This window comes from Uloborus diversus, chromosome 2 (genome assembly GCF_026930045.1).
Source record: "Uloborus diversus isolate 005 chromosome 2, Udiv.v.3.1, whole genome shotgun sequence".
Taxonomy (NCBI): Eukaryota; Metazoa; Arthropoda; class Arachnida; order Araneae; family Uloboridae; genus Uloborus; species Uloborus diversus.
The window spans coordinates 138,045,077-138,071,147 of NC_072732.1; the positions used below are offsets into that span (position 1 = coordinate 138,045,077).

Consider the following 26,071-nt stretch of genomic DNA (forward strand, 5'->3'; position numbering starts at 1 on the left):
TGACAGATACCCCACAGAAGATAGAAATTGAAGAAGCAGAAGCCGCCAGACTAGAAAAAAAAAAGCATCAACTAAAACTTGTATGCAAAAAAACTAAAAGTTAAAAAAACATTTGAGTTTAAAGATGAATCCAGTGATACTGAAGGTCATTTTTCTTTACATGACACTTCATTGAAGAAATATTTTATCCTCATATGCATGATGACATGGAAATAGCACAAGAGATTGACTGGATGGAGGACAAACCAAACATAAGAGAAAATGAATTTGTGCTTGTCAAATTCCTTACCAAACGGTCAATTGTTTACTATGTTGCAAGGGTAGAGAGCATTTATGATACTGAAAGCTACAATGCAAAATTTATGAGAAAGGATATGAAAGAAAATTTTAATTTTCCTCAACAGGATGACTGTAGCATTATAGATAAAACAGATATTATCATGAAATTACCGCCACCCACAATTGGTTGGTGGGACTAGTAGAGCACAGTCTTGTTTTTCTTTTAATGTAGACCTTTCTAATTATGACATTCGCTAATTTTTCTGTAATTTTCAAATGTGTCCCACTCCTCCCATACTCATGTACCAGTCCTCCCACCCAGGAGGGAGGAATGGGACAAGATTTTTGAAATGTTTAATTAGTCAAGTGTGAAAATAATAAAATGTTTAAACATTGTGTATATTTTTAAACTGTAGTTATAATATGCAAGTTTATTGTGTGAGCTTTTGCATTTATGAATAAGTATAGGATTATGAATAAGAATCATTTATGTGAAAAGTGTCCCAATCCTCCCTCCTCTCCCCTATATGGCAAGCTGTATTTATTATCTGTTGACATTTTATTCACTTGCAAAGTATGATATGATGGATTATTTTCTACAAAAATACTGTACAAATCTGCTTTAGCCGAAGTAGTTCTTTTTCTCTTTAAAACTCTCTCTTTTTTTTTTTTAATTTTTTCCATTTAAGATATAGTCTTGAAAAATTTCTGGGATCTGAGAACTGATGCAGTTTTGTACTATTTCTGCTTCCAATTTAATAACTAAAATCAATCAATAAATAAAACATTAAATAATCAAGCCATTCAAGTCTATAATGTTAAAAAAACCTTCTGTTAATCAAAACAATTTAAATATTTGCTGAAGGTTAAAGGACTGAAATCTGAATCACAGCAATTTCCCGACCATGTTCAATGTTGGTATGTTTCAGACATAGCAAGATTTTACCTATAAAAGTTAAAACTAATTTATTGCAATCAAAATGAATGTGTTATTCTTGAAATTTCCATGAAGAGTATTGTTGTTTGAACTAATCAAAATTTTGCAGATAAATATGGAGAAAACTGCCAACTGACACAGCAGCTGCATCCATCATGCGAAAGGAATGAAAAGAAATTCCAGACTTTTCCAGAAATTTCAAGGATTTGTGATTTTTCCAGACATTTTCCTGTTGTTTTAAGCCACCTTCATTTTCTCTGATAATTTCAGATTTTCCATTTTCCTGGTGCATTGCATCCTTGTTAAAAGCACCCCTAGAAAAAACACTGATAATTTGATTTTACAAACCCCCCATTTACAAACACCTTTGATTTTATGAATCCCCTTTCTTTTACTGAAACAATGCTTGTTGATGTTAAGAAATCTCGATTTCATGAAAAATTTTCATGGTCCCTAAGAGTTTAAAACACCAAGTGTCAGCTACATTTTTTTTTTTTTTTTTTTTGTAAAAAAAATGCTGGTAATGCTTTTTTTAAGAGTCCTAATATTTATATATTTTTATTTAACTCAAGAAAAATAAATAATTAAACATCATTTTTCTCCTAAGTAATATTAAATTTGTGTAAATTAATAATAACTTCTTTGATTACATCTAGACAATTTCCAATTAAATAAAACACAAATTTACCTCTTTTGAATTTCTCCAAACAAAGTGTTAGGATTAATCACTTCAACCTTAGAAACCACTGGTGCATACATTTGCTTTAAAAAATTTAACAAACTATTTACAAGGGAAAACTGACGTGGCAAAGACAATTTCATATGACTCTAAAAAAAGAAAGAAAGTATGTGATCAATCTTTGGGAAACATATAAAAAAATAATACTCTACAATGTCTCACTAGAAGAATAAATTCTGTACCTCAGAGCCAGATTAACATAAGTCATATAATCATTACTTTACAGGAGAGGGAAAATGTTTGCCTGGTGCATACAAAGGATAGGATTTGTGCTCTTTTAACACTAATAAATAATTACAGTAGACCCTCGTTTTATTCGGGAGTTACGTGCCACGGAAATGCCCCGTAAAGCGAAATCCTATAAATAGAGACCTAATAATAGTGTTAAAATAGGGGTTTGGTTCAATAGATTACAAAATATTTCATTCCAGCGATGACTAATTGCAAAATAAGTTTAATGTGTACTTATATCGACTTTTATGCACAACATGCATAAAGAAAACATAAATTAATTTTGTGTTCTGTTTATAAAGAGGAGCTGGCTATAATAGTCTTTTGACAGTCATTAAGAATTTTTCTCTGTAATTCTTTGCAGAGCATTAACGCATCTATGATCACTCGCGTTATTTCCATGATAGAATCTTCCCTCACTAACAAATCAGAAAGATCATTTCTACAGTCTAGGAATGGCTCAAAATTTTCAATGTGAACATTTTTGGTTGTGCGTCACCCACGTCAATAACCTCATTGGTTTTGGTATCCTTTGTCACTCCTAAAAGCTCTTTTTCCAGTGAGTTATGAACTGTGGGAGTTTAATAACTTTAATTCTGGAAAGAGCTCTGGAACCAATCGCATAAAATGTCTCCAGTGGCCCGAGTTCCATTATTAGCACGAAAAAAATGCAATCGATTATGCGTAATCTGCAATATTTAGGAGTTTGGATTTTGAAAGAGGGGAAAATTTTATCTGTTTGTGTTGCTTCATCCGCGTAAAACCAAAACTCATCTGCGTAAAATAAAATAAAGGTGTTAAATCTTAAACCGCGTAAAATGAGGGTCTACTGTACAAAGGATTTTATTTTTTTAGAATTATGTTCAGATGGCTCAATGCAGAATAGGATTCTACGTACAAGGCACAAATAAACTGAAAATCGCAATTTTTGGACTAACACTAGTCTGGCTCTGAGATACAGAATTAATATGTAAGAGAGACTCAATGCAGAAACATACACAATATTTTTTAAACTTGACTGAATCTTTGAATATACTTAGCATATGTACATAATACTGTTACCTCAAAACAACTAAGATGTTTAACAACACTAAGACATTTGCTCATATCCTACTGCCGTCCAAGGCGACGACAACAAATATAAAATTTAAGTTAATATGTCTGTTTTTAAAATAAAATGACGAAACTACTTAATTCAGAATCCAGTAAACACTTGTTTGAAATAACTATGAGAGAAAACTCTTACAGAATCTGTGTCTTCTACAATTCCATCATCAGTACAGACAAGTTTAGGAACCTCCCAAAGATATGTAGGAGAACAGCATTGCTCTAATTCATGGAACAACAGATGAGTTTGGCTTAAATTCTAAGAAAATAAAACAAAATGTTAAAGCAAAATTTAGTTGGAAAAATACAAACGCAGTCCACTCCCATGTCTACTCTTAGTAAATCAAAATCAAAGGGGAAAGGAAAAAATGAATTTTTTAAAAAAATCATTGTTTAAATAGATAAAGTAAAATAGAATAAAACTGAACAGCATTTTAACTAAAGGAGTAAAAATAAACTTTGAAAAATCATCATATTCTTCCTTACAACCAGCACAACTTTTAAAACTTTTATTTACTTACAAACACATAAGAAATAAAATAAATAAATAAATAAATGAAAAGGCTATAAATGGCACACACATTTGCAAGAATAATATTAACTTTAAAACATTTAAACAGTTGTATAACCGTTTGCTCAATTTTTCTTCATTAAAAAAAATGTCAATGTCATATGGCATGAAAAATGTCATTCTTGACGGTAGTTTGTGGTTCAACAAAGCTCCTTAGTTTAAAAGCATTTTTGAGACTTCAGATGAACAAGAAGGTATTAGAGTATTCAAGTTGTAAAGTATTTACATCGTAATCATCTGCAAAGGTACATTTTTTTTTTTTTTGTGCCATTGTGAATAATATTTTATTTTCCTTACTTACAGCTATAACAAACACACAGATGAACTGTAATTTTCACTGAATCAAAACATAATTTAACTATAAAACAACAAGAAGTTCATCCAGAGCTAAATATGTCTACTTCTCCGGAAGTAAACATCAATTTTCAAAAGCAGCCATGTCTCCCTCGATTGTCTTAGGCTCCAAATTAATTCACATATATCTTTTTAAGAGAGTAACATTAAAAAAATATAGTATATGAATTAAGTGAAAAGAAAATAACTAAGGATATATTAAAATGGTATTAAATTTATTCTCTTTAAATTGTTAGTCACTATGTTTCATTCCAGGGTGTTAAATGTATGATTTTTTAAAGAATACTAAAAAAATGGATTTTTTAAATTTTAAATCAACTTAAGAAACTTAGGTTACTGTTTAATTTACATTTATATTAGGTTACAGAAAACGTTTGCAGAAAAGTTCGAAAATTCTATTTTTTTACAATTGGGGGAGGGAGGGGGGTCTTTTGGGATTATTTTTGCTGGTAAGTTGGAACTGAAAGTGGACTTTGATGCAGCAACACAGGCAAGAAGACCAAAGACACGTTTTAGGAATTCAACAAAGTCGAGCTTTTGCCGCATCCAGCTTTACAGCCCAGATTGTGCACCATCCAAATAGTTTCTTTCGTTCAATGCAGCATTGGGAGGTGCTGGTTTGAGTCTTCGCAGAAGTTGAAGAAGCACATTAAGAGCTCTTTGAAACTGGCAGGTAGATGGGAAAAGGTGCTTGATAATGATGAACTTGAATGAATGAAATGAAGGAGAGGGGGGCTCAGTAGAGCCAAAGTACTGCAACTAGAGGTCTATTGTACTAAACCCCAAACAGAAGTCCTAAAACAGACCAGTAGCTGAAGCAAAGATTAGCAGGCATTTAATGGGAATATCATAGATCTCCCAAGGTTCAAGCAAGTGACGGCCAAGGTGCTCAAACCTGTGGCAGAAAACACGTCACAATCACACAGGATGTGTGCAGCAGTTTCCTCATGAAAGCGACAGCCTCTACAAATTAAGTCATCAGTAATGCCCATTATAGTAAGATGCCGCTTCAAGTACAATGTCCAGTAAGGAGGCCGATAGCCCTCCTGACACTGTTTCGGTTCAGATTTAAGAGCTCCTTTGCCTCCATACTAGGGCAACCTCTATTAAGTTCTTTTGCCTGCCGCTGTCCATCAAGATTACGCCAGTTATAGTACTGTTTTCTACCAAAGATATCAAAAACAGCAGTCCTATTAAGATTTTTCGAAATCCCAATTGCTGGCTCAGGGCCAACAAAAAGTATATCAGAGCCTTTCGAGCAAGGTAGTCAGCTTTTTCGCTTCCTTAATAGATGATTTTAGACCACCTTGGGAATCGAACTTGGGACTGTCCGCTTCGAAGCCAAACGCTCTAACCACTGAGCTACCCGAGACTATGATGAACTTAATATTGAAGAGTAGTTGTGTAGTTGTTGCACACCGATCGCCAGTAGTGTTAGAGCAGGTCCATCATATCGTCAGGGCCGGATTTGGAAGTGTGGAGGCCCCGGGGCAACAAAGGAGTAGAGGCCCCTAATCACGGCTTGAAAAGATCATAATATTTTCAAAAATATCTGGTACTTTGATATATATCCGAATATTTGATATATATGTATATATCCGATATTTCCGATCAGCACTTTAATAGTAAGTACATCCTGAAGTTACTGCTATTTACTTTTTTTACATTATTATAATTTATAGACTTAAAATTACTGTTTCTTATATATAACTAAACATACATTTTATTTTAAAAGTTATGTAATTTTAAGGTTATTTTCATATGATATTTAGAAATACATTCTTTGTAGAAATACAAAAAAATGTCTGGGAGAAAAAACGTGCTAACCCGTGAAAGTTTGGATATTTGTAAAAAATTTATTGTGGGGGTCCCTTTGTTGTGGAGGCCCCAGGGCAGTAGCCCCGCCTGTCCTCCCCTAAATCTGGCCCTGCATATCGTATACCCTCAAAAAAATCCAACATTGTTAAAGGATCGTCAGCTAAATCCTGTTTCGAGAGCCCCAGGCACACAAGACTGTTCTGGTGAAGCCTACTCTGAGGAACAGTTGAAACAAATTTCGAAGCTCTTGAATCCCTCGGAAAATTTCATTGATTTAAGGTGATCACTTTGAAGGCAGGCAAGAATAGTTAGATTCTTTCTATTAAAACCTAGAGCCAGGGATCCTACAGGACGAGTATATTGATAACAATGGTGATCTGGGGGACAATCCAAGTGGTCTTATTCTTTTGTTTTAATTTTGAGAAAATCTCCAAATAGGAAGGGGTGCTGACGGCACAGAGGGCTCACAAGCCCCATCCTTGGCCAAAGTGTGTGCAATCTCATTTCCCTCGAGATCGACGTGAGAATGAATCCACTGCAAATGAATCTGATGAGATATGGAAAACCGTTTCAACTAGTTGGGAATCGTCATTGCTGTTTTAAATAAACTTATGCACCAAAAAAAAAAAAAAAAGAGCTTTCAATCTTGTCTGTAAAGTTTATTTACAACCTAGCAAATATAATTAAACAAAAAATTGATATTTTTGAAAATTACAAACCATAAAATTTAAAATATTACAGCCATTACTGGGAGGTCAGAGACCTAATGGGCTAAACCTGTTACTTTGCGACTTTCTTAGTTTTCCATTTTTATTTCTAAACTAATCATGCTCTTCTTTTATCTTAATTGTAGCCTGCAATCAGAAACTTAAAAAATAAAAGATAAAGTGAAAATAAAGATACATATTAATAATTGTTTATATCATAACTAAAATTAATTTTGCAGTTTCCCCAAACTTTGAATTCACTTCATCTTGATTCAGTTAATTTTTAACTTTTGTCTATGCTAACTTTATGAGAAATTACAATTTACTTTTATTTATAACTTTTTGCTAATTGTTGAAACAAACTAAAAACAGATTCAGAATCCTTGCAATTTTCTTAATTTCTTGTTGCCCTTCTCCCCCCCCCCCAAAAAAAAAAGGTTTTAGAGATTAAAAAGGTCTTTTCTGAAGGCATTTGTTTAAAAAATATTAATAATTGTTTAAAATCCCCTTGAACAGGGCAATTAAAATGATATTTTATTTACATGTTTTTCACTAAAAGCTTTTTTTAACAACTTTCTGTTTGAAGCAAATCTGTTTTTTTAGCTCATAAGATTGATGAATTTCTTAATTTTTTATGGAGATGGTAATGTTATTATAGTTATTATTATTCCAACAGTTTAAGAATGGAAGAAAAATGCTTAAATCAAAGAATGAAACAAGAGAATAAAGCGTTATAGTTAAGGTCTCTTGATAAAAAAATATTTTGTTCAAAATCAGACAATTTCCCCCCAAATATTATTTAGAGGAGACAGTCAGAACAACACATTTCTCTATCTCAATACCTTTTAAAAATTGTTGTTTTTCAATGTTCATTTGATGATGTATTCTTTTAATGAGAAAGTACATCCTTGTGCGAATTAATGGAATTAAGTTGGGAATTTTTAATTTTCGAATTTTTTAGGTTGTTCAATCTTTGTTTAAAACAACTGATTGGCCTACCATTTGATTAGACGCTATAACCTCATGGTTTTTTTTTTTTTTTTGTCATAAATATTGTATTTGGTTTAAGTATTATAAATTTCTACATATTTTTGCTGTTTTTTCTCAATTCGGTCACTTTTTAGCTTTTTGTTAGCTATGGATATTTCTATACGGAATAGGCAGGCCATTGTGGCATTGAGGAAAGATCTGATTGCACAAGAAAAGAAAAAATTATCTGTGCTTTGCTGCAAAGAAAAGTGCAAAATTCTAGTTGACTCTATGACCAGTAGAGTGAAAATCGTGGTGGATAAAAGGAGGGAGGGGGGCATATTAAGTGGTAATTTTATAATTAAATGATGTAAACAAATGTGTTTTTGTAAAAAAAAATTGGCTTGATTCCATTAATTTGCACAAGGATGTAGGTTAAAAAGCACTAATATCTCAAAACATTTACCTTTTTAATTGTAAAATAAGTAAGTTATAAATAAAATGATGATAAAATGTAAGCAGTAAAATTACAGAGGTGTGATAAAATAAAGATGGTGAATTTTTATTCAAAAAGAGTAATGAGATTCAAAGACATTAGATTGAATCTCCTTCATAACTTTACAGTGTAAGTGCTTAGCTAGCAATGCACTTGTACTAAATGCTGAAACCATGAATAGAAGCATTTCTGGAAGCGTTCTGCACAAAGATATCTCTGCTATGGTGGTATTCTCAATGTTAGGAATGGCATCCAAATGCTGTACTTCAAGCAGTTTAAAATTTTTGGGAATAATCAAAGTCTCTTGGTGTTAAATGCGCTAAGTATGTAAGATGGATGTGGACAGACAGGAACTTTTTTAGGCAAAAACTTGCAAATCAGAAGCAGGATGAGGCGTGACCACACCTTGTTTCTGATTTAAAATAACTTTTGATCATTTGAATTGAAATCCAACCCGCTGGACTGACAGGCTAAATACTCACTCACTGAGTTCAGGCAGCACACTAACAAGTCTGAACATTTTTTATGCTTGACACTACCTCTCAACTCAACAATCAAGTTTCAACTGATCAAGATACTGCACAATTACTTCATACAGAGGTAGCATCAGCAGTTGCTGCTACAAAAATTCTTTCACCGTATTATTTTATCACACCTCATATTTTTTGCATAACTTTATAATGAGAAATCAACTTGAACACGAATTTGATATCAAATGTACTCACCTGCATAACAGCATTGAAAAAACAAGTGTTTCCTAAATTCCGTAAGCCCTGAAATAAAAATATTAATTTACATATTATATGCACATTATATTCATATATGTATATAAATACATAAAAATCTGAGGTTCCAAACTATGATAATTTTCGAACTTGGTTAATTATCTCCATAACAACTGGATAGCTTATAATGAAATTTAGTTTGGACAGAGGTTGATTGATTCAAAAATACAGAGTGTCCTAAAAGTCCTTGACACATTTTAAAAGAAAAAAAGAAGAAAAAAGGCATTTCGCAGCCAGGGTGTCAGTATATGCTATATTGACACCCTGGCTGCAAAATGCCTTTTTTCTTCTTCTTTTTTCCCCCTTTTCATTTTTTTCGATGTCATAAAAACTCTTGAACCTGGGAAGTATTATGGTGCGAACCGGAAATTCATACGACAATTTGTTGGTTTTCTGTGAATTTTTTGAATATGTCAAGGACTTTTCGAACACCCCAATGAAACATATGCAAGATTGTGCTCAGCACACAGCACTCACTTTAAGTGTTATGTATGTACCCTTCCATGTCAAGTAACTTAATGATCCCCACCCGACTATATTTAATTTTGATAAATGTACTCATGCCTTTGAAACTAACAAAAGCAAATTTTCAGCTTTCAAGATCCAAATCTTGAGGATCTAGAATCAATCAAAGAAAGGGCTCAAAAATGTCAAAGCAGTTTTGTAAAACTAATTACCATGTTTCGGCTAAGCTTGCAAAAAATTCTATCACTGTGAAGGCCTGAAAAATTGGTGGCTTTGAGTATTTTTTTTGACGATAATATATTTTAGTATTTTTGTGAATTTAAGCTCATTAGCTTTTGTGTAGCACACACATCAACTCTTGACAAAACTTGGTGATTATATATATATATAGAGAGAGAGAGAGAGAGATTTTAAACAAACGAAAAATTAATATAGACGAGGCGCAAAACCACAGCACTTAGAACTATATCAAATATTTAGGATTTAAAAATTGTGATAACTTGTAGGTATGTAAACGACAAATGAACAACATTATTAAAAATGAACAAAAACAAGAAAAACAATATAAGCAATTGATCTGCTTCTTCGTCAGTGGGTGGGAGCAGCATACCCTAACGGAGCCTCACAGGTTTCGGAACGCGTCGCGAGTCAGCAAGTAAACCATATAATATACATAATCAAACAACGTTTGCAAAAGATACAAAATTTCATTAATTCATTAGCGTATATTGCAAATTGCAGCTAATAAATGTTCTAGAGAACAGCCAGATATACATTTTTCTTAAAATGTATATCTGGCATTTAGGGCATTTTTCTCTTTTTTTTTGTGGGGGAGGGTGCTCTATTTCACTATTTAGGGGGGGGGGGGTGCCATTGTTCCTAAGGGCGGGGCACCCCTGCAATTTTGATAATTGTATCAGCATTTTATAATATTTTTAAATCTAGAACATAGAGAAAAACTACATTTTCTATATACTGAAAAGAAAAGTTTAAATAAGGACGTCATAGTATTTCTCAACTGAAGTCAACTGCTTTTCTAATCAAAACTCAAAAGGTAACCTTTAATCAAAATGCATGGTTTTGCTTCAAAAATGCTGCATTAATGTTAATCACAAAGATAATGCTAATAATTATTCATTTGTTTCTATGTTATACATCTAGAAAGTAAAATAAAGACAGACAACATAAATTCAGATTCAAAATTTGTGGGGGGGGGGGGGGGGGGAGTTAAAAATGGCAAGCATAATTTTTATATTTAAGTAAATTTAGTTTAAATATCCTTTTAATGTATTTAAATTGTTTCAAATAAAACTTAATATACCACTACCTTTACAGTTTTTTTATGAACAGCAGCTTCTTTTTTCACAATATCAGTATTTTTCTTTTTGGAGTCTTTCAATTCTTCATTTGAAGATTTGCTACAACTTTCAGAGTTCATAAGATCTGATTCTTTCTTTATGGCAGAGTTTGATGCTTCAGAAACTGTAAATTATATTTGATTCAATCACTGCTCTGTTTCAGAACATTAAATAGCTTTAATATGTATTTCAGAAATAAACAAGAATTAGAGGGGTTTTATTTTTGTTTATTTTATATTATTTTTAATAAAAAATATTAATTTAATGTATTATTCACTGAGCAGTCAAACAGAACCTGTACAAATATCTTCATATGTACAATAGTGAATTTACTGATTAGTCCAGTAGCATACTTAGGGTAAAAGACCCTGCATGGGAAATTTTGTGAGGAAATTGTGAGACCAATTCTAATGCATTCCTTATGGCCTATATAACTATGCCTCACCGGATGCTTTGCTTGAATTTGTGTCAGACGGCCTGTGTGACGTCATTAATCCAAGATGGCGGCTGCACTAGATATTGATGAAAATTTTCGGTTTTGACTCATTTTTAAGGCATTTTATGAAATGTTTTCAACTTTTATTACATATTTAATATTTTAATACTATTATATTTCAAATTTAAAAACAAATTATCTGTATAAAATAATTTATTTATTTCGTTATTTTTGATTTTCGATACAGATTTTATGAACTTTTTTAGTAAACAATAGCAGTTAAAAATATTTTAGAATGCTTGTACGATAAAAATCAAATTTATTATTCCAAAAAACCTGTAAAATTATTTGCATACACGTGCTTTTGGGGTTATAAGAAGCTTTTTTTTTGTTTTTTAATGTAGAAAAAATTTACAATTTCCGTTGCTTAATATCGGAAGCAACGACAATTTTATTATTTACATTTTTTGTGCTCTAAGTAATGAATAAATTATTTAAACTCTGATTTTAATTCAAAAATATAGATTTAAAAATAAACAAGCAGGTCTTACTTAAAGTGTCATCAATATCTCTTTGTTGGCTGCGATTTTCACATAAGTCCTCATCACCTCCAGACATACTAAGTTCAGTTCATGCAATGTTTTAAGATTTGCATTTGCATGAAACAATGCATTTGCCCTTTACGCAGCTGCATCGAACTAATTTCAAGATGGATTCAGGTGCACACGGATGTACACATAACTGAAGCATATAAGTTGTCTTTCTTTTAAATATCCGAAGTCTAACGGTGTTGGTGAATTCGGGTGCTGCTGGTCAGCAAGACGCCACTCTAATACCTGATAATGCGCTCTTAAAATACAGTGGCTCCCAAAAGTCTTCGTACACCTACGACTTTCAACGAAATAGGCCCCATTCCATAGGTTAGAATTAATATTTCGGAATAGGTATTTAATTATAAGATCTATGATCCATTTTTAACAAAACTAAATGAAAAGTTTTTAAAAAATATTAAAATTTAATTTTTTAAAAATCAAAAACCGAAAAGTGCCGGAAATTTTATCTCACAAAAGTCTTCGTACACTTTATAAAATGTCTATATATTATTGAATAATCTAATTTTTGATTAAGTTATTAATTAGTAGAATATCATACAGTATTCATAACACCTTTTAAACGTCTGGGAATAGATTTCATTCTTTTCCTTTCTTTTTTTTGCGTAATTTCTGAGTAAGCGTTCAACCACACTTCGAGTCTTACTGCTTCTAACTCTATTTTCGTTTTAAAGACCTATTTTCGTAATCTAGCCTCCAGATATCTCTAAATACGTTACATTCAGTTAAAATCTGGAGACAGAGGGGGTATTTTCTAAATTTTAGGACAATTTTCGAGGCACTGGACGCAAACGTTGAAAACTGTGTGTTCTTATCGTTATCTTGACAAAAAACAAAGTTGTTTCCAATAACCAAATTTTTGGCTCAGAGTTCAAAATTGGTTTTTAAAAGATTTAAAGGAACAGCATGATTCATTATTTCATCAAAAAATTACAAACTACCAAGTCCTGATGCTAATATGCAGCCTCACACTAGAACACCTCTACCGTCCTGATTAACTGATCCAAATAAGTTCTTAAGATTAAGTCTCTAATTTTTTCTTCTACTTACAATTATATAAAAAATTAACCAAAAATGTTGAATTCATTTTTATCTGTAAGTAAGACGTGATTCTAAAACGTTTTAGCTTATTTAGCATTGATTTGCGACGAAAATCGTAAGCTTTCTGTTTTTCACATGACCAAGAAAATTTCTGCGGGAAGAGGTCCATTTAATCCAGCTAATCAGAGAACTTGGCGAACTATTTTAGGTTAAAATTAAATGTAAAATGTTTCATTTAACTCTGCAGAAACTTTTACAGCACTCAAATGTGTATTTTTCATAAATGTTTTAACTTCAAATCTCCGATCACGTTTTGCCAACTTTGCCGGTTGACCTTTTCTTACCTTGTTTTCGGTCCAATTCCTTTCTTTAAAGCATTTTATCAAGCACTTTACTATACAAACAAATAAGTTAACTAATTTAGAGACATTTCAAACCAATTCACCCCTACTGTGGGAAAAAAATCAAATTTTGAATGGTGTTTGCGGTTTTTTACGAATACCGACCACTTTACAGTAATAAGCACAATATTAAGGAATAAATAAACAAAAAAATAAAGCCAAATGACTTATAAGGGTCAACACAATGCAAAAATATTAATAAAACGGCATATGATAATTTTAATCAGGAATTTACTCGAAAATATTTGAGTGTACGATGACTTTTGTGGCGTGTTATTTCTCTGTCTCTTCTTTTTCTGACCCATTTCAAAAAGAAGATCCGTCAATATTTTGAAAAAAACCAATGGGTTGTATTTAGAATGACATAGGAATGATGTGAAAAAATATTGGACTTCATATTCGAATTCAGTTTCGAGTTATTTTGGTTTTACTAAAAAATTTCCAAGTGTACGAACACTTTTGGGAGCCACTGTATATGGGTGCAAAGATGCCCTAGTAGGAGGCAAAATTTCATTTTTACCTACTGCTTTGAAAACATGAACCAACGAAGTTCTCTAATATCTGAAATCTTGGTCAGCGGCATATACAAGGAGCAAATAAATCCTTCAATAGCAACTTTATCATTTGCATTAAATTCTTCCGTTGACCCCAGATGACTCAGAGCATCAAAAAGTATTTTTGTCTGCCGTCTTATAAATTTTTCAAAAAGATGGTTTCCCTTCTAAGCAAGTGAACCTGTTGTATCACATTCTGGTAGAGCATGGAGTTCTAATATTCCTCGAGTTTTTTCTGGTCCTAATGCTGTCATAATGCCTTAATATCTCTCTTTGTGTTTTCTTATCTTTTAATGCTTCCCCATAGGCTGAACATTTGGGCTTACTTGTCTTTGCAATTTTATAGGACGTTATTTCAGTCAGGAACTGAAGTAATGTCGAAAGGGAACGGGATGCTGAAGGTATGATAAGAGAAAGTGGAATTTGTCTATCCGAGTCTTTTTTCTGTTGATAAAGTACAATTACAATTCCATGCAAAGTACCCTTCCCATAAGATGTGTCATCAAGGAAATCAATGTTATCTGCAGCACAAAATAAAAATCTTGACTTTTTAAAATCAGGAGGAATATATATCCCGTCACTATCATCCATGTGCCTTATTAACCCATTTGCGAACTATGTTTCCAAGCGTAGAACTTTAGCATAATCAATCGAAACACCTAGTTTGTGTAAAAAATCAATTATACATTTACTTCGGGTAGCAGAGTACATAGTAAGGCCAACACCAACTTGCAAAGGCACATCTTGGACGTGTCGATGAACTGTTTCTTTCGAAGCTTGGTACGGAGACAATATTTTATACATGAATATGTGTGACAGTCTTTTAGCTTTATTCAGTAGGATATTGTCGTGCACCTCAGAAATAGAATTAATTTCGAATTTTCCGTTGCAGCACCATTTAAAAACTGATCAACTTCGATTGGAACGGCATCAACTATTTGATTCTGTTCAAAAGATCCTGTAAATGTCCATTTCTGACCAGATAAAACTGCTTTGCGTAAAATGTTTGCAACTTCAATAGTTCTCATTTTTTTCCAATGTCTATAAAATAATCTTATGCATTAGATAGGGTAATATCTGCAGTTTCCTTTAGATACGCGTCGTGACTCATTTACACTTTTTGGATTACAGTAGAGCGCCGATTATCCGAAATCCAATTAACCGAACTTCCAATTATCCGAACCGTGTTTTTCGCCTTTTAAAATTTTTTAACCGAACTTCCAATTATCCGAACCATGTTTTTCGCCTTTTAAAATTTTTTTCCGAACTTTATGCGAACGGCATATTTTTCATCCAAAACCTAATTTTTTTTTTCTGTCCCTTCCAACCAAGCTTTCAATTACGTACGTACTCTTTTTTTCACCCTGTTATCTATCTTTTTTCTTTTCTTTCTTGGCATACAAATTTTAATCCGGAAACTGCTTTTGGGGAGTTTTGTTAGTGGGAAGAGAGAACACAAAAGGTTTGAAGAAAGGGGTTGAGAAACCAAGGTCAAAGCACAAAATTCCTGTTTGCATTCTTCTCCCCCCACCCTCGCTGTGGACACGTGGGGAAAAACTGGTTTGTGTGACGTATCTACGTTGACAAAGTGAGTTGCTCAGAATCATGTGCTCTGCTTTTTTTAGAGTTTGTTATCGTTGATATCGGTTGCTAGCCGCTGTTAATTCTTGTTGTTAATAGAGTTGTTAGTGGTTGTTACTAAAGGTTTCTTGATAGCGGTTGTTGATTGCACCAGCGATCTAGCTCATTTCTTTTTCTGCAACGAAGGTGAAAAGATGTCTGGAAAGCGAAAAAGAGTTGTTCTTTCGCTAGGAGACAAAGGAAAGATATTGAAGAGGCTGAAAAATAATGAAGCCGCTTCAAAATTAGCAGCGGAGTTTGGTGTAGGAAAGTCTACAATATCAGATATAAAAAAGAATGAAGAATCAATTATGAAGTATTTAACGGGACTTGAAAGTGAGCAAGGAAGCTTAGATAGAAAATCGATGAAAAAATCCTTTGATGATAAAGTAGATAAAGCTTTGCACATGTGGTTTTTGCAGAAACGCTCATCTGGCCCTTATTATGTGAGAAGGCACTATTTTTCAACGAAAAGTTGAATGGAGAAAATACTAATACATTTCAAGCAAGCTCTGGGTGGCTTAGAAATTTTAAGCTACGGCATGGTATACGCGAAATCGGATTGCATGGTGAAAAATTATCTGCATCTACAGAGTCTGCTATGAAATTCGTAAAAGAATTTATTGAATTTGTAAAATCAGAAAAATACGAAGAAGAATTTATTTACAATGCAGATGAGACCGGCCTGTTTTGGAGATCTTTATCCCGAAAAACATTAGCATCTGGGTTCGAAAAAAGTGCTTCTGGAACTAAATTAAACAAGGAAAAGAATCACAGTTCTTAATTGCGCAAATGCAACCGGTAACCATCGAATACCATTGTTCGTGATAGGACATTCAAAGAAGCCTCGATGTTTTAATAATTGGAAAAATCTGCCAGTAATTTACACTTCTCAAAGGAAGGCTTGGATGACATCAGAAGGTTTCATTGATTGGTATGATCACACATTCATTCCTAAAGTTAAGACACATCAAGAAGATATGAAGAAAGAGGGCAGAGTACTCCTACTTCTTGATAATGCACCTTCACATCCGTGTGCAGATACCCTTGAACGGAAAAATGGGAAGTTCCGAGTAAAGTTTTTGCCACCTAATGTTACATCACTGATGCAACCCATGGATCAGAGTGTAATAGAGACATTTAAGCGCTTTTATAGAAAGCAAATGTTGAGAAAGATGCTTCTATCAGAAGACACTGAAGAGCCTGATTCCCAGAATGCCAAAAACATTAATTTAAAAGATTGTTGCATTATGGCTGCCGATTCCTGGAAGCTTGTAAAATCATCAACGTTAAAAAATGCCCGGAATAAAATTTTAAACAGGGAAAAAATTGATACTGGAGCAGAAGCATCTGATAAGGAAAATGAGGAGTGTAAAACTATAAAAGAGATGGGAAGAATCCTAAATTATGAGGAAAAAGAAATTAATGAGTGGCTAAATTGTGACACGCAAGACCCTGGATATCAGATTTTGAATGACAATGAGATTGTGGCTGAGATTGAAGGCGAAAATGAAGAAAATAAAAATGAAATTGAAAATGAATGCTCTGAAAATGACCCAGGTCCATCACATAGCGAAGCCTTTGAATGCTTGGAAAAAGCTATGAAATGGCTCGAAAGGCAGAAAGACGCTGATCCTATTCAAGCAATGCATTTAAGAAGCATTAGAGATATGGCAGCATTGAAAAGAATGTCTTCTTTGAAGCAAGAAAAAAATCAAAAGCTTTTTTACTTAAATTATAATCTTTTAAAAAAAAAGACAAAAAAAAGTTTAAAAAATGAAAAAAAGACAACAAAAAGTTTAAAAAATGAAAAAAAGACAAAAAAAAAAACATTTTTAAACACGCCAGCACTAACAGTGTTGCCAGTCCTAAGCCTGGATAAAGTGTGAAGGTTTTTGTATAGATAGGGATATCCTTTAAATTGTCTGTCCAATTATCCGAACTTTTGCTTATCCGAACTAGGGTCGGTCCCGACGTGTTCGGATAATCGGCGCTCTACTGTACTAAATATAGCGTCATCAATTTCTTCTTGAATGAGATTTTAAATTTCTTTACGCGTTTTATTTTTTCCTTAATTTTTACTGGCAATTGACTGATAATTCATTTCAAGGTCTGCTGTTGTAGTAACATTTCCCTGAACAAGAAAATCATTTACTGCACACAGGAATTCTACGTCTGTTGCTTTATTAGAAATAATGTCTTGTGGCTTTGTTACTACATCAGGATCACAATTTTTTCGTAAAAGATTAAACACATGTTTTGCCCAGCAATATTTATGGTGTTAAATGTTCTTTACATGAGGATCTCCTCGATCTGTACAGTCACTGAGTTTAATTTTGAAAGTTTCATTTTTGGAAATTTCAATGGCTTTTTTTAATTGCTGACCTGCAGAATCTGTTTTTATCGCCACCAATGGTTTTCTTATACCGCCTTTTCCGAGGCAGAAAAACCACTTATTTTTGTCACCAACGACAATTTTGGATCTTGTTGTGTGTAGCCTAAAACATTGTCTTCATGAATGGAAGTAGAACAATATAGTTTATTCTTATCCATTTCGTGAAATCTCTTACTTCTGTCAATGCTTGCTTTATGGGTGCACTTTTCTTAGCATCCTGCATGCCATGATGCGTTTTCATTTTTCAATTCTTCTACGGTCACATTCGTTAATCGTTCAGTAAGTAATGTATATACTCTTGGTCATTCCATTCTACTCTCTTCTTGATACATTCTAACAATTTATCATAACCAATGGATTTAACTAATGGGCACTTCTTCTTAATCTGACAAAAAATACATAGTTTATTATTAATTTTTAGCCTTGCTTTTTTCGAAGATGGAGGCAAAAAAACATGTAAATGAGTTTCTGGGAGAGAAGACATCGTGAATAAAATAGCAGTGATAAGTTAAGGAAAAAATAACTGTACTTGAAGATTTGCAGACTATTCACCAACGAACTGACAAACAATACCTTCTCTACGCTGAAGCTTTCTCTTCTACTCTCCCTACAAATTCCTTAAGAGCACCCCCAGTGTACATTATTCATATCCGGTCAAAGAGTTTAGGGGGTCAGGGGGTATACAGGTTATTAGAATTCTGTCAAACGATTATACAGTCAAACCACGTTAAAACGAACTCAAAAGGACCTTCAAAGTGAATTTGTCTCAACAGGAGCTCGTTTTCTCCGAAAAACAATAGTGTTAGGTGTGTTAAGTGTTTTTCAACAGAAGGACGGGGATCGCAAATGTTGTTCGCTTTAGCAGTAGTTCGTTATAATCGTGTTCGAATTAACGAGGCTCGACTGTACTAATGTTTAGTGATCTTAGCCTGAAAATTAAAAGTAATTTTAACTGGGAAAGTTCACCCGAGGTACTTTTAAAACAGCTAATTCTGAGAGTCAAAGTGAAAAAAGAGAATTTATCATATTTTTTTTTTTAAATGAGTTAATAAACAAAAAACTTAAATATTTTGTTTTTAATTTATAATAAGAAGATAAATAGAATATTAATCAAGTAAATTCACCAGAAAATTAAGACAAAATACCGAAAAATTAACTCATAATTGCAAAAACTCATTAAAGCCGCCATCTTGGATTGATGACGTCATACAGGCCGTCTGACACAAATTCAAGCAAAACACCCGGTGAGGCATAGTTACACAGACCATAAGGAATATATTAAAGTTGGTCTCACAATTTCCTCATGAAATTTCCCACGGAATGTAGTATGCCCCCCTACTAGATGGAGTAACGCTGTCATCATCAACAATGAAACTCGCACCATAGCATGATAATTTGATAATATTTTTTGGCAATATGTGACATGCATGGAAATGCTTTATTTTTAAAAGGGTGAATTGGATCCGGAAGCTTAACTGTTTTACTGGTAAGACTAATTTGAAAAAAATGAAGAAACAAAAAGTGATCAACAATGAGCATTATCTACTGGAGTTTAAGGTTCATCCACTGGAGTTAGGGTTAAAATGTCATCTATCAAAATATCACCATAAAATGTCATCTATCAAAATATCACCAAACAGGCAATTTCTTTGTTCAAATGTAGAAGCAATTTTTACCAGTCATACTTTGACGGGCAATTTCTATAGTAAATAAATAAACAAGAAAACTTTAAGAATTTATGTCTAGATAACCGGTAGACAAAGGCAAATAATTCAATACGAAAAAAAAAGACTGAAGCATAGAAAAATGTGGAACAAGAAATTGCTTCGTTCAAATGTAGAAGCAATTTTCACCCGTCATACCTTGACAGGAGATTTTCTAGTTTTATTAAGGGAAACAATGCTGAACAAAATATTTTTAAAAATCTTTGTGCATACTTTCCAGCTGCAACTAGTGAAGTAAAAAATAATAATCATTTTAAAAGACAATGCAATTTAAAAAAAAATGAAGAAAACGAAAAAAAACTTTCTTTTATTTTTCAGTTTTTGAGAGTGATTTGATTCAAAATATTTATATAATCAAATTATTCAACTGCTTAACCTGTAATACAGCATCCTTTCCTTAAGTTCTGCCATGCGCCTTGCAATAACACTCATTTGGCTGGATCATACAGTTACAGATTCTGTAGATAGTAATTATTTTTGTGATTAATTTGTCTAAATTCGGCGTTTACTAAATTACCTGTCATCTAAAATTATTGTAGTAACGTAACCTGTAAACTGTATCCTGTAATGAACATACAGCCCCTATACATTCGGCTAAAGTATACGATCCCCCTATTTCTTTTTTCATTGATAAAATTTGTGAATGAAATAAGATAACGGTCTAGGATTTTCGAGAGGCATTTCGAATGTTGTGGGATTTTTTCGATGTTTATAAAAACATCCCGCGTGATAAAAAGTTAGTTTCGATTGAGAATTTGTATTGAGAGAGTATTAGCCCTCACATCTGCGTTGGAGCTTCGCTTCAGCCAGAAGTGCCAGAAAGATTTCAGCCGACTCCAGTTGAAGTCCCGTTTCCAGAAAACCAGGGAAACCCTGTAAGAGCTAGTGGCGGACATCGAGAGACTGTCTCATCTTGCTTTTTGCAACTGTCCTGCGGATGTTCGAGACAACTTGGCAATCAACTACTTCATTGACGGAGTTCGGAATCCTGAAATCCAGAAAGCCCTCTGGATGGCGGATGTAAACGACCTGAAATCTGCTTTGGTGTATGCGATGAGATACGAGGCCGCCCAAGGAGCAACCCATGTGGATCCCCATCCCATCCGGACTCTGGAAGCTAATGAGTCTGATTCCAGATCGTCCCATCTCGCTGAACTTGAGAGACAACTCAGTGACTTGGCAAGACATCTGAACTGCATAACAGCCCAAATGAAACAAGAGCAGAAGTGTTGGAAATGCGGTAGTGAAGGGCATTTGCGAAGGAGTTGTCCGGCTCGCCAAGCTACGCGAGGGAAAGAAATCACCTCCACCAGAGCTCTGCAGATTTCCTCTACTAGTAGTGGCAGTGATGTACTTTTCATTTACACCCATGTAAATGGGAATCCTTGCAAACTGATTGTCGACACTGGAGCCAATGTGACAATCATTAGGACAGATGTGGCTCATGAATTTGGATTGAAACTGTTGTGGACATCGCCACGCGTAAGTCTCCAGACTGTGACAGGTGACAAAATCGAGATTGAAGGTAAAGTGGACTAAGAAATAGTGTTTGGGAATGCCACCTACCATCATACGGCATTCGTCGCTGATATCACGGACCCCTTCATTCTCGGATTGGACTTTTTAAAGAAATATGACTTCACCCTGGACTTCAAGACTAGTGAACTGCACTCGATGAGAGAAAACATAGCCATCTTCAACGCTGAAAATGATGTAAAATCCGCTCATCAAATAATAGCCCAAACAGATTTATCGATTCCCTCAAGGTCAGAATCATTAATACCTGGCTCCATTGAAGAAAGCAATAGTTTTCGATTTGGACTCATTGAATACCCTAACCTAAGCAATAACCTAAAAGGAGTGCTGGTAGCATCTACGCTTGGGGACATTTCTAAGGATGTAATTCCTGTGAGAGTCGCCAACGTGAGTGAATGCCCAAGGAATATCCGGAAAGGTGAAGTGTTAGCAACCTGTACTCCAGTAAACTGCATCATTAGAAGAATCAATTCCCCCGAGACTATGTCTTCTGAGTCCTTGACATCGAAGTTAATTGGGAGTGCGCCATTATCAAAAGATCAAAGAACTGCTGCGGAACAATTGGTGGACAACTTCAAGCATCTGTTTTCATTTACATCGGAGGATGTTGGCCGTACGAATTTAACACAGCATAGGATTTACACTGGAGAACACTCCCCTATTAAACAGCATCCAAGACGACTACCGTTCGCCAAGAAGGAAGAGGTTGAGACCCTCCTGAAAGAGATAAAGGAGAATGATGTAATCGAACCCTCATCCAGTCTTTGGGCCTCTCCCATCGTTTTAGTCCGAAAGAAAGATGGCTCCACCAGATTTTGTGTCGATTACTGACGGCTGAATGAAATCACCAAGAAAGACAGTTACCCTCTTCCATGGATAGACGACACCTTGGACACTCTTTCCGGACAAAAGTGGTTTTCGACCCTGGACTTGAAGAGCAGCTACTGGCAGGTTGAAATACACCCTGATGACCGAGAGAAGACAGCGTTTACAACTGGACAAGGCTTATGGCAGTTTAAAGTGATGCCCTTCGGCCTCTGCAATGCACCAGCTACGTTCGAGCGTCTTATGGAGACAGTGTTAAGAGGACTTTCCTACGAATCCTGTCTGGTCTACTTAGACGATATCAACATCGTGGGACGCAGTTTCGAAGAACATATGGCAAATCTTAGGATGGTGCTGCAAAAGCTTAAGGAAGTCAATCTGAAGTTAAGCCGTCCAAATGTAATTTGTTCCGCCGGGAAGTGAACTACTTCGGTCACATCACCTGTTCTGAGGGTGTACAAACCGATCCAGAGAAGGTATCTGCGGTCAAGAGTTGGAATCGTCCTGAAAACATCCATCAGATGCGAAGTTTCCTGGGGCTCTGCACGTACTACAGGAAGTTTGTGAAGGGTGTTTCCAACATCGCACGACCTTTGCATAAGCTGACGGAGAGCAAGCAAAAGTTTGAATGGTCCAAAGAATGCAAAGATGCATTTCTACGACTGAAGGAGGCTTTAACATCAACGCCTATTCTCTCATATCCTCAGCCTGGAAAATCCTTCATCCTAGACACTGATGCGAGCCACGAGGGCATCGGAGCTGTTTTATCCGAAGAAATTGACGGCAATGAACATGTCATCGCTTACTGGAGCAAATGCTTATCAAAGTCGGAGCAAAATTACCGCATCACCAGAAAGAAGTTACTGGCCATAGTGAAAGCTGTAGAACACTTCCATTATTACCTCAACAGCCGAAAATTTCTGCTTCGGACAGATCATGCCTTGTTAACTTGGCTTTTGATTTTCAAAAATCCGGAAGGCCAGATAGCCAGATGGATACAGCGACTCCAGGAATATGACATGGAGATTAAGCACCGAAAAGGGTTGTCTCACGGTAATGCAGATGCTTTATCAAGGAGATCCTGTCCTGAGAACTGCAATTATTGTTACCGAATCGAGAAACAGCATGGAACGACTAGCCCTACTGCCTATCAGGTGACAGTGACTCCAACATCATCAGAACCTGATGCATGGAGTGACGACCAAGTTCGAAAAGATCAACTTGAAGACCCCGACATAAAACCAATTTTGGAGTTCATGGAGAGTGACAGTCGGCGACCTAGCTGGCAGGACGTTTCCATCTTCAGTCCTGCAACAAAAAGATACTGAGCTTTATGGAACTCGCTCCATTTACGGAACGGCGTGCTACACCAAAAACGGGAATCTGACGACAGCAAAACATCTAGATGGCAGTTACTACTTCCCCGATCAAGGATTTCAGATGTTCTGAAAGAAATACATAGTAGTGCGACTGGAGGACATTTTGGTGTCTTGAAAACCCCCAATAAAGTTCGGGAGTGCTTCTTCTGGAGCAAGACGAAGGATGACGTGGAGAAGTGGTGCCATTCTTGTGACGCCTGTGCTGCTCGTAGGACCGAAGAAAAGAAGCAGAAGGAAGCTACATCTGTACAACGTTGGAGCTCCTATCCAACGAATTGGGATCGACATCCTGGGTCCTCTACCAAGAACTGCTGATGGGAACAAATACATTCTTGTTTCCATCGACTATTTCACCAAATGGCCCTAACCGTATCCCATTCCAGATCAAGAAGCTACCACCGTAGCAGAGACTCTAGTCCAACATTGGATCTCAAGACATGGAACACCTTTGCAGATTCATTCCGATCAAGAAAGGAATTTCATCTCTGCTGTGTTTAAGGGCCTATGTCAAATTTTTGGAATTGAGAAAACTAGGACAACACCACTACACCCACAATCAGACGGCATGGTGGAGAGATTTAACCGCACAATCCTGAATAATCTCTCGCTTATCGTATCTAGAAATCAACAGGATTGGGACAAGAAGCTACCTTTGTTCATGCTGGCCTACTGCAATGCTGTCCACGAGACTACCGGATATGCCCCATCTCAGATGCTCTTCGGATGAGAGCTTCGGCTACCTGGTGATGTCGTCTTTGGTCATTCTCCGAATGCGCCTTCATCGCCTGAGGAGTACATCCAGGATCTCCAGGCCCGGTTGGAAGACGTTCATAACTTCGCACGAGAGCGAATCAACATCGCGGCGGAGAAGATGAAGACCCGATATGACACAAGGTCTACTGCACATGAATTCAACGAAGGCGACAAGGTTTGGTTATGGAATCCCATCCGACGGAAAGGTCTTTCACACAAATTGCAGTCGCATTGGGATGGACCCTATAAAGTCCTTAACCGACTGAATGACGTCGTAGTGAGGATCCAAAAATCACCTAATGCAAAACCTAGGGTTGTACATCATGATCGGTTAGCCAAATACTATGGCCATAGTTCATGAGCATTAAGTAAACAACCATGGTTGATAACATAAAAGTTGTAGATAATTTTTGCTTTTAATGTTTAGTAATATTTCTTGTTATTATTGTGTTTTCTGTATCTGTTAATTATAAATTAATGTGTATATTTGTAAACTTGTGATAGAAGTTTGGCACTTTCTGGGGATTGTACTGCCCGGGACCTGCAGTCCTTGGGAAGGGGGCAATGTTACAAATTCTGTAGATAGTAATTATTTTTGTGATTAATTTGTCTACATTTGGCGTCTACTAAATTATCTGTCATCTAAAATTATTGTAGTAACGTAACCTGTAAATTGTTTCCTGTAATTAACATACAGCCCCTATACATTCGGCTTAAGTATACGATCCCCCTATTTCTTTTTTCATTGATAAAATTTGTGAATGAAATAAGAGAATGGTCTACGATTTTCGAGAAGCATTTCGTATGTTGTGGAAACTTTTCAACGTTTATAAAAGCGTCCCGAGTGATAAAAAGTTAGTTTCAATTGAGAATTTGTACTGAGAGTGTATTAGCTCTGTTTATTGCGAGGCATTTCGCTGTGATGTTTTTTGTATTTGGAAGTGAATACGTGTGTAACCGATGAGTTTACGGTTGTTGTGTGATATTTGCTTAATTGCTGATGATTAATTTAGCAGTTGTTGACGATCTTTCCTGTACATAGCGTAAATAGATTTTCTGTATTTTTCTCACGAACTGTGTCGTCCTTTTAAGAAAGTGGAAGTCGCACCGGATCCGTTACAATACATTTCCTCTAAGATCCCCCCCCCCCTACACACACACACTGCGTTGCTACCTTTCAGGAGTACTCTTATTCTTGTTTTAATTAACAAACATAATGGGAGTGTTTTCTATTCATCAAAACTTTCTGCAGTTTAAAGTAAAAAGTAGTTGCTAAATTAATTTTTTTGCTTGTTTTTTCTTTTGAGAAATCAAGACTGCTTACTGATTTTATTTTAACATGGCTTGGTTTGCTTCTATTGGGTTTCTTGACATAACAGCCTTAACAGACTATTCATTTTATTTGCTTTGTAATTGGTAGATAGCAATTTGTATGGTTCATCACTTTATGAGGCGAGCAGACATTTGACATTAAGAAAAGTAATATCATGTTATGGTAACAGGATTTGATAGTTTATATTTAGCTTTAAATGCTTACATATAATAATTATAAACTCAAAATTTTTTAAATCATGTTTTATTCAACATATTTCTTATACTAAAGATAGTTAAATGAATTCATTAAGAATATGTTGTTCATTTTCCCTTTTTCTACTTTAAAATAACTAGTTTTTTTTTTTTTTTTTAAATATAATTATTGTAGCAATTTTAATACAGTGCCCGCCGCTTATTAAGATCATGTTTTATCCAAACAGTTCTGATTCCATTAAGCGGCTGATTCAATAAAGCGACTAATTCAAAAAAGCTGGTTTTTGTTGTTTTTCGCGATTTGATTCATCAAAAAGGTTGATACAATTAACGACTGATTCAATTAACCAGTGTCTACTGTAGTATCTTATATGAAATATTACACCTACACACATTTCTAACTGCATAGACAATGTCTTTTTGATGATTGTCCTATTGGTTACTAGTATAACT

The 26,071-nt window shown here is 34.8% G+C and overlaps 1 protein-coding gene across 3 annotated transcripts in view; it reads right to left on the reverse strand.

Moving 5' to 3' along the window:
• LOC129217360 (ubiquitin carboxyl-terminal hydrolase 16-like) overlaps window positions 1-26,071 on the reverse strand; it is a 74,560-nt gene that overhangs the window by 37,683 nt on the left and 10,806 nt on the right. For all 3 annotated transcript variants that reach the window (XM_054851646.1, XM_054851647.1, XM_054851645.1), the window contains exons 6-9: window positions 10,786-10,940; window positions 8,934-8,981; window positions 3,433-3,552; window positions 1,905-2,044 (exon numbers count right to left, since the gene is read on the reverse strand). In XM_054851646.1, coding sequence (XP_054707621.1) covers window positions 1,905-2,044; window positions 3,433-3,552; window positions 8,934-8,981; window positions 10,786-10,940 — 463 coding nt within the window. The remainder of the gene's footprint in view (window positions 1-1,904; window positions 2,045-3,432; window positions 3,553-8,933; window positions 8,982-10,785; window positions 10,941-26,071) is intronic.